The sequence below is a fragment of the Drosophila eugracilis genome, unplaced genomic scaffold, assembly GCF_018153835.1.
Source record: "Drosophila eugracilis isolate 14026-0451.02 unplaced genomic scaffold, ASM1815383v1 contig_340, whole genome shotgun sequence".
NCBI lineage: Eukaryota > Metazoa > Arthropoda > Insecta > Diptera > Drosophilidae > Drosophila > Drosophila eugracilis.
This window is the reverse complement of record NW_024573195.1, coordinates 773,808-784,669: the sequence shown is the minus strand read 5'-3', so window position 1 is coordinate 784,669 and position 10,862 is coordinate 773,808. Positions and strand designations below refer to the sequence as shown.

The window sequence follows — 10,862 nt, the reverse complement described above, 5'->3', positions numbered from 1 at the left end:
TCAAACTCAAGTGACTACTTTCCGGAGTGTTTTTTGTGCCTTATGTATTTTTTGAGTCGTGCTCAAAACTTGGCCCAAAACGGCTTTACGGTTGGTCGGTTGCATTTGCACTCAAACTAGCTGTCGACTAATCGGGAGACATAGCGTGCTCGTTGGACGCAAAAGCTGGGCTTGAAATATGATCACCGCACAAAATGAGTGATAGAGCGTGAGGGAGAAAAAATCATTCAATGCCAGTGAGGGAGAAAGAATCATATAGTACTAAAATATTCGGCTTGTACGGGCTTGATGTTCAAAGTGGTATATTGTTATTACAGTTTTTAATAAAATTAATCCTTTGCTGATAAACAAATGTTGTATTTGATAACGTATAAATAAATATATCCATAGACCTAGCGTTATGCTTAAATACTCGTTCTCGTTCAACTTAAAAAAATATGTTGATATTAAGTGTACTAAAACAGTAAAAATATAAAAAACGACATGCTACGATATTACTATCTCAATTACTCCTAAGCTTTTTTAAGCCTTTCTATCTATGTTTGACATCCGACATCGAGGCCTGGGCCACTATTTATGAATTGGACCTAGCATGCAGATTCAATAAAATTTAGAATGTTAGTTTGAAAATTACGAACCCATAGGCCATTTAAAAAATTATGTGGAAACCGAATTAGTCCAAACAGAGCTACATACATTATAATTATTAGTCCAAATTACTGAATAAATATGGACTCTAAATCAAGGCTTCGTAGGCTAAGACGACAGTAAATATATATCATACCTAACAGTTAAAACAAAAGCACTTTTAATATTTTATTCAAGATGATGTATATATAACAATTATAGTAAATTATATAAAACAGAAACTAAGTCTGCTTACGTAAAAAATCAACCCCCCATTTTGCTATTCCGTCGAGTTCTGCTTACGATTGAGTAACCTCATTCTACAGGTTGACAAGAGCTACCAAATACCTAAAAATGCACAAAATCTGACGTATGAGTGAATGCATATGTTTTTGTAGTCTGGCCATTATAGTACAGTCTACACTCCCTAACTATATTCAGTGTTTTTTGTATGTATATAACACATCCACAGTTCTGAGAAGCTTCAGAATTTAAGATTAGACCAAGAAAAGTTAAATTGGTATCACTGAAAGTCGGCACCAACACAAGTTTTGGTATACACCCATTAAAGCGAAAACGGCGCGTGCCAAGCAATCTTTGGCTACCGTTGCAAACTACACGTGAAGGAGAAGAGAAATCACTCAACCATCTCGAAATTCAGAGACTTCTGCTAGTGTAAAAGCTAGAAACTTGGAAAGTGGAAAAAAGGCTCTTATGCAGCTATGCACATATATAACAACTGAAATGCATTGTTGCATACTAAATTTACAGGTTCAAATTTATATAATTTTATTTTAAAATATAAATATATAATATATGTATAATATATATTATTGTAAAACCCATCAGAAAAACATTTTTCGATCGAAGAAAATTCCCTCACACTCCAATGCACGCTCGTCAGCTATGGAACACCTGTTAGTCCGGACAATTGTATTGCGTTGGTTGTATTGCGGGAAATAAAAAACCTACCCTCCGATCGTGTTCTTTGTTCATTTTTTCATTCTTCTTATAAGTTCCGTGGTTAAAATGTGCCTTAATACCAAAGCTGGTATGAACAAACTCGTAAAAAGTTCAACGATCTCAGAATTTTTTAATAAATGAATTAACCATTTTTCGACCTATGCTTAAAAATATACGAATTAAAAAATGTAAAATTGTTTTCATTTAATATCGTCTCTAAATATTATTGTTAGCTTTCCCGTTACTTGGCGCTTTTCATATTTGAAACTGAAAGAGCACAATTGTATGCACATTTGTGGGTAACTATGGGTATATAACTTTATAATATAAACTTTATGTATACATATATACATAAATATACACAAACATTTTTTGTAGAATTGCGCTTGATAGCTCTTGATATGAACAATCGGTATTCATATATTTTTGGTATAAAATTCGGTATTTCAATCGTGGCTCGTGGCTTTTCACGGTCTGCAAGCCAACCGAAACAGCTTTTCCGCCGTTTCTTTTGGCTGTTGTTAACTGCTAACTTTAGGTAGTGGAACTGCCATTGTTGTTTTTGTTATGTTATATACTTATCTATAATATAAACAATATATGTTGTTATACTTTTGCAGAGAGTACCAGAAGTTTCCGAGACCTTAAAGTTCATACGGATATGGTCAGGCACAATTCGGCAGGTGATCCTCGTCCAAAATACATTCCTATTCCTATACTTTAAACCATTTACAGATTCAAAACTATGAAAGTTCAATTTTTATTTATTAGAGTATTTTAAAACACAGCTGATTAACTTCCATTTCATTTATATTATTGATGAAATTCGTTACCTTTTAGAAGCGTACTGATAATAAACTGATAACTGATAATAAAAATAAAAAATAAAAACCGTTTTATTTATTCGGCTGAAGCTGTATGAATATACCCAATAATTATATAATATTTATTTTTTCGGCACTGCATTAAATACTGTAGGGAGGTAAATAAGAAAAGATAAATCTGACATTATATCGTAAAGAATTTAACATTTATTACGACAGTACAAAGATAAATTAATATATATGTTAATATGTATATAACATTGGGTGCAGTTGTCATCATGATTACGTTCTAAGCTTCTGAATGAAATTATTGCAAATTATAATTCTTACTATTTAATGTCAAAATTTGTGTAGCACTTACTTAAAGCTATCTGTAAGAAAATTGGTTTAAGGGCGAACCAATACAATTTTGATGGTAGTGTTGTTTAAATATATTTCGCTATTCATTAGACACTACTTTTTAAATTTACCGGCTTTCGACTCTTCTCTAAATGCCATCGCCATTGAATTTATCGATATCATTTCTGGTAATAAAATGCGGCACAAAACATCTTTAGAAAGTGGGCAACACTAAAATGTATTTATCAATATATAAAGCTTTTAAAAAGCTTTAAATTGTCTGGTATGCCTTAAAAAGTATGCAATGTCATTTAGCAACTGTCAGAGACACAAAATATTGTTTCATTGCTAAAATAAAAGCAAAATCAATTTTAATATGTAAAAATTTAAAGTAGAGTGTTCTTTTTGTAATGTCTTCGCAGTAAACAAATTATGAATATTTTAGTTGGTTCTACATAATTTAACAACATATACATACCAATATTCAAAATTGGCATATAACCACCACATATTCGTTGAATAGTGAACCACGTGTTATTTGATATCTTGTAGGCGGTCAGTCTGGCGTCGTCTCGTCTCGACTTTGTCTGACGGCGTGTCGCCTTGTAAGCTTTAGTTTGGTTGAAGCAGACGTGAGAATGTGTGCGGTGCTGAAAGTGTGGTCTGTCAGAATAAGTGTTCCCTTCGGCATTTCTGGTGATGTGAAGGGTCTATGCCTAAACTTTTTAAGTAAACAATTTTCTTTTTTTATTTGCTGAGTCATTATCAAAGAGCTTTACCTTTTTAAAGCATTGTATACGACAAGAAGGTTTTGGTAATATGTATATGTGTTAAAACCAACTTTTGCCAACGTTTTTTTTAATCTGTTTCTTTTTTTTGGTTACTAAAATTATTTGTAAGAGTAAGAGCTACACAGGTTATTACTGCAACAGAAATACATATTAATCTAACTTTCAAATCCGTAAGCAACAGTAATGAGTCTATACTTAAGATATCCTTCAGGAGTTTGAAATGTGGTGAATGTTTATTAAATAGTTATATTTTTATTATTATATATAATATAATTATATTCATATATTATAATTATCTAATTTAAAATGTGTTTGTCCAACGAAAAATTGATCCTTTTCTTTGATAAAAATAATCGCGGGCTATAGAGCAAATGTTAAACAAAGACCGTAAGAGAGTATATTAGTATTTTCAAATTCGAATGGATAATGCTTCTAAAACAGAGCTTAATAAAACTATAAAAATGTTTCCTTCCAAGCTTCTTGGCTTTATACAAATGTTTTACTCTTTGAAAACGTATATTTAATGACCTAAATTTAGCAAGAAAATAATTTAACAATTCTGCACGCTTAGAGAAATATTTTACCGCAATTTGTAGAACAATATTTAATTTAAATTTGAACATAAATCGCTATTAAATTACCTGGTAGTATTATTGCACATTTAGCTATTCCGATTCTATAATATTTATATAGTCTTATTCAGGATCATTATCCGGTTTTTTTTTGCATAAGTGGGCGTGATTGTAAATTGTTTCATGTGTTTAAAGGAAAATTTTAAAGAAAAGTGAACGAAAGAACAATTCTTTGAAAATTTTACTCTAATTGGTTGGTCATAAGCCGATCATAACCTAATATTTATTTTTGAAAACATGTTAAATTGATTAACATGTATTATTGATCCTAGAAATTTAAATTTTTAAGTAGAACTTTCTGATAGTTAATTCGATGTCAAAACAGCTAATAAGACTAAGATACCATATAAAATTCAACCTTTTTTGGACAGGCAAAAAAAGGAATATACGCCGCTCCCAAATAAAAAATATTTATAATGGATTGGAAGTTGTATACCAGGAATATAAAACTGCCATAACTCGTACATCTTTTATGAGGCGCACTGCCGAAACTAATTGTTTACCAAATATCAAAGATGCGGTTTGCCTTCGACCCCAATCAATCGGAGGAGCCTTTTAAAGGCAACAGATGCTTCTTCAATTGTCAATGCCTGTGCTGTCGACAGGGATGCTGTGTTGTCGTTGTTAAATGCTGCTGCTGCTTTAGCTTCAACTGCTGCAGCAACATCAGCGGATCCCGAAAATCATTTCTTCAACCGGCTTTAGCGCGCAAGAAAGTTCTTGAAACCGAGGTTGTAAGCATAACAAAGCTGATGGGAGCCGTTGTTGTGCTTGCACGCTGGGCGACTGCATTAGCAACTATTTTGACGAGATGTATTCTTCAGGATATTTTCTCGGTGCTTGGACAGTTTGTCATCTCAGATGGAAGCCGATCCAGTAGTAGACCTGTACATGTTTCGGCTCCTACGACACCTAACGAACCTTCCAGCAGCAATGCGGTTAAAAAGCTAAAGATATTTTATGGATACACTTCATACGAGATAAATAATGATCAGCAGATGAAATCCAACAATCTCTGCACAATACTATGCAATAGTCACAATCGGAAGCGACAACGACGAAAACGGCGACGGCGCAGGCGCAGACGGCGTAGGCACAGAAATATGGCTAAACGGCAACAAGCACAACGCACAACACAAAAAAAATCTCAAATTGATAAACTGGTTCAAAGGAATGATCAAGTCTATCAACAAAGGCTTCGCCTTAGCGATGACACGTGTCAATCTTTAGAGGCAAATTTTAAAGTGAGCCAAGGCAAAGTGTCAGAAGAAAAACTCGTATGCCAGTCCGAAAGAAGCGTTTTAGTGTCTCCTCTACGGGAAATAATATCGCCTTGGTCATCAACACAAGGCTCAATGCGTAATTGCTCAAAGAATAAACGGAATAGAGCCAATCTCATTTGGCTTCTAATTGGTCTCGTCTGGTTTGAAGTCAAACTAATTAACTGCAATGGAATTAGCAGCAATTATTATGCTTCCAATTTAGAAACTCACAAAGGATGCACCTTGTGTCATGAAGGAGGCAAACTGAACATTTACAACGATAAAGGTAAGTTTTTCATTATATTTGGTGGTAATTAATATCACAATTTACACTAGCCGGCATAATTATTTTGTCGAAAAACAAATGGTGCAAATTTGTATGTAACTTTTCAATGATTTAATATAACGCAATGATTTTTTTTGTTTTACTTAGTGTCAATACAAACTTAAAAAAATTAAATCAACATTTTGTTATAAGAACTATAGGAATTGTAAGCTAAAGTTATTTTCATGTGGTACCTTTTAATATGAACAACAAAGTTTTGGAATGCTTATGTCATATATGGTCTTAAAATTACATTTTTTTAATCGTCGACGGACTGGGTTCTCACTAATTGAGATCACTAATTGAGATCTGCACTGCGCTTAGCACCTGATCTTTCTAAATTATCCATGTTATTATGCTTTTTAAACTTTTTAATTTGGTAGTGCACAGTTTGACGCGACACACTAAACTGTTTGGCAATGCCTTTAACTGCTATTCCAGCGTTAAACTTTGCTTTACTTAAAAGATATGGTAACCAAACACTCGTTCACTCGTTTTATACATATTATTTAATAATTTTTAATAACTTTATGTTTTAATAACAACGTTTTAAAATGCTCAAACTCACATACAGAAATTGTTTGATTCTTGCCTCATTTGACCGTTATTTGACGTTTTTAAGCTACGCTATGTTCAATAGTCAAAAAGAGGTTTCGTCAAAATAATTATGCCGACAAGTGTATTTTATCATATATGGTTTAGAAGGGATTCGTGATAAATGATAAGCTAATTTCTCATTCTTGTTATGATTCCTGTTACAGAAATGTAAATTATATTAAAATATAAGAGATAATAGGATTCAAAATGTGAACATCTCATTTACACTCTAGGAGTTCAGAGAAATGTTGAATATTGATATTTAATTACATAATTTAGATATCAGATTTCAAAATTTAACTGGAAGTACATTTGGGAGAGTTCACTTTCACTACATTGAATCTGATCCATTTATTTAAAACATATTATTTTTATCACTTATGCCCGCATACCGTTTTCAGGTCTTTCAATTATTTATAATTTTACTCGTCGCTTGTATAGCAAAAGGGCAAATTAAATTAGTTAAAAAGTAGCCGAGTCGATGTTAATAAATTTCAAATCTCGGGAAAATAAAGGCTCCAAGGCACAGATATTTTATACATATTTGAAACTATAGCCACACATTTTTATTTCGTTTTTCGTTAACCTAGAAATTATTAAACAACAAATGTTTTAATCTTTTATAGGCCCAATCAGTAAATAATAGTTAATTTAAAAAAAAAATGTTTATAGATTAAATAAGTATTTAATATAAGAAAAATGTTCATACTTTTGTAAAATTACATTTTAAAATGTAAACCATATATAAAGATGTACCAATATTTATATCAAACAAAATAAATGGGGTTACAAAAATGTATATCATATTGAGATAATAAGTAAATCCACTTAAATGTTATCATTCGGCAAATATGTAACAATTTTGGGAAGCAGATCAAATAAGAAATGTATAAAAAATGAACCATTTAAAAAAATTTTTAATTCAAGAGTGCTTTCATTAACTCGAATTTAAAAAGAAATAATATTTCGGAATACAAAACACTAATTACCACCAAATATTTATTTCAATGAAGAAGAACGGTATTTAACACTCATAATAAATGAAATGGATGCTAACTGTAACTCAGGGGCAAGCATTTCTTATTATTAATATAAGTCCTAGATGTTGTTGAAAACAGTTTTCCCTACCCGGGCGACACATTTCGCTTACACCGTTTTTATAAATTTTTACTTTGTTATAATGATGAAAAAGGAATTAAGTAAAAGTTCAATAGACAGAAAATAGTACAAATATTTATACATTCTGCTTCTACTTAAATTAATTTTGACATTAAATATATTAAATAGATATTAAAGAGAGAAATATTAAAAACTGATATACGAATTTAGTAAAACATCATTTTCCACAACTCTAAATAGATAGAACGATTACAATCCTAACAATATCAAAAGAAAAATAAACGAAATTTAACTTACAAAACACTTTACAATTATCACATTTACACAGATAATCCACACACAGACTACAACATCTACAACAAATACCATACCAACAATTTTTACAAAAAAAAAAATTATGAACTCCATAACAACATTGCACTGAGCGACCAAGTTCGCTTAGAGTCGATAAAACGGCAAATTTTGACAAAACTTGGCCTTAGCCACAAGCCTAATGTATCTCATCCCTTACCTAAGCAATTTATATGGGAAACAATATATCGAGCCGATGGTGGAAAAATGATTATCAACAACCCAAGTGAGACCGGTGGTAATGTTTTTGATCAACATATTTCCAGACCACGCACCTTCAGATTACACGAAATAAGTAGGTTTAGCGGCCAGGGTGGAAGGACATATACTAGTCATCATCAATTTCGGTCCCCGTTCGAGTATACTTTTAACATAAGTAATCCCAATGTGTATGAAACAGACTTGAGAAATCGTCCTGCAGATCGAAGAAGACATCATATGCAAAAAGACCAAAGAGAAAACGTATTTACGAAGGGATCGACAAAGAAGCCGAAATTTAAAATGAGTTATATTGCGTCGACGTCTACAACACTACTTAAAAGACAGATTAGCAGTATTACAAAGAAGCTAAAGAGTGGGGACGCAAAAAAAGTTAACGGCAATGAAATAAATGCAAATACGTTTAGAAAATCTACATATCTGATAGATATAAATCGTAGTAGTGATAATAGCGCCAGTACTGGCACAAATGGTGAGATCAGGCGCAATGTTTATGATTATTTTAACGATTACAGTGCTCAGACTGATGATAAAAACCAATACCATGAAAGCAATGAGTATCACCCATTGGTCCGAAATATTGAAGATAAAAATCGTAAGCGGAAATACGATTCTCTTATTCATGACCAAGAAAATGTTGATCATGAAGACTTCTTCGGAAATACTCAGGAAATAATTACATTTGCGGAAGAAGGTAAGTCAATTTCGGCGGAAAAAGGTCTTCAAAAAAAATTTCAAATTGGCAAACTGCCTAAAACTTAAGAATGTTTTGCAATTTAACTAAATTTATAGTGTACCTAAGTCTTGCAGCTTACTTGCCTACTTGTTTAAGAAATTAAAAACATAGTTTGGAGTCAGTCCTTTTATAACAGTTTTAGGTTCTTCTTGTCATTGAATTCAATGTATATATAAAATAATCAATAAATAATTATAAACCATTATTTTTCGAACATCTAACATTATTCTTTTATAATAATTCTTATTTAAAGGAACACAATATCGAAAATATCGAATACTCGAATTTTCGCCACAAAACCGTGTTCCTAACCAAAAACTATCCATACGCAGCGCTCAGATTCACATACGGATAGACAAACCACATAGTTTCTGGATCGAGAGAGCAAAAAATTTACAGGAAGAACATATGCTGAATACTAAACGGAAATGGGCAAATAAACTTCATCATAGAATAAAAATCTGGGTATTTCAGTTATCAACAGCAATCAATATTACAGAGAAGGTAATATTTAGTTGATGATGTTTTCTAATTAACAATTCAAACCATTTTTATTATTAGGGAATTGACAAGGCTATCCTGTTCCGTGCATCTTTTGAAGTAGACACTAAAAATTTGGGATGGCAAAAATTCGATTTAACCGAAACAATCCGTGAGTGGTACGATCATAGCAGAAATGAAAAACTACGATTATTGATTGATTGCACTGGATGCGGAGGTCGGTACTCCTTGCACCTATTTCAAACTTCGAAACTTAGAGACAACTCATCAGATTATTTAAGCCCGAATCCTAATCGACCATTTCTCGTACTTCATACGGAGTCAGAAAGGACAAGGCGCGTTAGAAGACGTGCTGTGGATTGCGACGGCGCTTTAAGTGGGCAATGCTGCAAAGAGTCATTTTATGTATCCTTTAAGGCTCTCGGTTGGGATGACTGGATTATTGCACCCAGGGGATATTTTGCGAACTATTGTAGAGGCGATTGCACGGGGTCGTTCAGAACACCAGATACTTTTCAAACATTTCATGCCCATTTTATAGAGGAGTACCGAAAAATGGGCCTCTTGAATGGAATGCGACCCTGTTGTGCCCCAATAAAATTCTCCAGTATGTCCTTGATTTATTATGGAGATGATGGAATTATTAAAAGAGACTTGCCAAAAATGGTTGTAGATGAGTGTGGTTGCCCTTAGCGTAAGTAATATTCATATAATTTGATTCAATAATTTAAAATGCTTTCTATTTCACAGCCTGGCCCGATATCCTATAAATTTTCTGTATTCCGTCCGGTAGACATAGACATAATGTCCTCGGCTATCTTCATTGTCAAAAAAAAGTTTTATAACATAAATAATATGTTCTATGTAACGTTTTACTAAATCGGGATAAAAGTGGCGTGTTATTGACAATTAATACATTTTATTGTATTTTAAGATAGGTTGATGACAATATTTGTATATTAACGTACAAATCCAAAATTGAGAAAGTGCCTAAATTAAACCAAATGTAAAACTTTAAGACTCATCAATAACTATAACTATCTTTGAATATGGTAAAAGCCGCTCTTAATAAATTTAATTAACTTAAACTTCAATTAACTTTAGCGAATATGTGCATTTTGTTTCAATATAAAATCATTATTTACAGCTTACAATATAAAAAAACATGATTTCTTTTTTTCAAATTAATAGTTTGTCAATTTTATAAATCAATTCATTTCAAATTGCAGTTGAATAAAGCTTTGAACTATACCAACCATTTATGAAATAATACAAGAGGAAACGCTATAGTTGAGTGAATTTCTAATCCCGCGACAATAAGATACCCGTTACTGTTTTACACCATTTTAAAATATTAATTTTGCTAGAATAAATTCACAAGGCGCCACCTATTATCAGAGGAAGCATGACGTCACTGCCCATGTGAGGCCTTATAACTTAAATTTCTTCATAAATAGCGAAATAATGTTCCGATTCAAACAATCTTTGGTCAATCGATAGATATGAACAGAAATAAGTTATACAAGGTCAACCGGAGGCATTCATAATAATATTATAGACGCCACAGTTTCCCACG

General features: G+C 32.2%; 1 protein-coding gene across 6 annotated transcripts; it reads left to right on the top strand.

The window, feature by feature from the left end:
• Positions 1-3,088: 3,088 nt before the first annotated feature.
• LOC108102377 (inhibin beta chain) lies at positions 3,089-10,537 on the top strand. 6 transcript variants are annotated; one of them, XM_041818544.1, is made up of 6 exons: positions 3,089-3,358; positions 4,548-5,724; positions 7,808-8,743; positions 9,039-9,289; positions 9,347-9,980; positions 10,037-10,537. In XM_041818544.1, the coding sequence occupies exons 2-5, from the start codon at positions 4,692-4,694 to the stop codon at positions 9,977-9,979; spliced, it is 2,853 nt and encodes a 950-aa protein (XP_041674478.1). In that variant the 5' UTR covers positions 3,089-3,358; positions 4,548-4,691; the 3' UTR covers position 9,980; positions 10,037-10,537. The 6 variants fall into 6 exon arrangements, with proteins under 6 accessions (XP_041674478.1, XP_041674477.1, XP_017062790.2 ...); XM_041818543.1 differs by having other exon boundaries at positions 3,089-3,414; XM_017207301.2 differs by having other exon boundaries at positions 3,089-3,449.
• Positions 10,538-10,862: the final 325 nt, after the last annotated feature.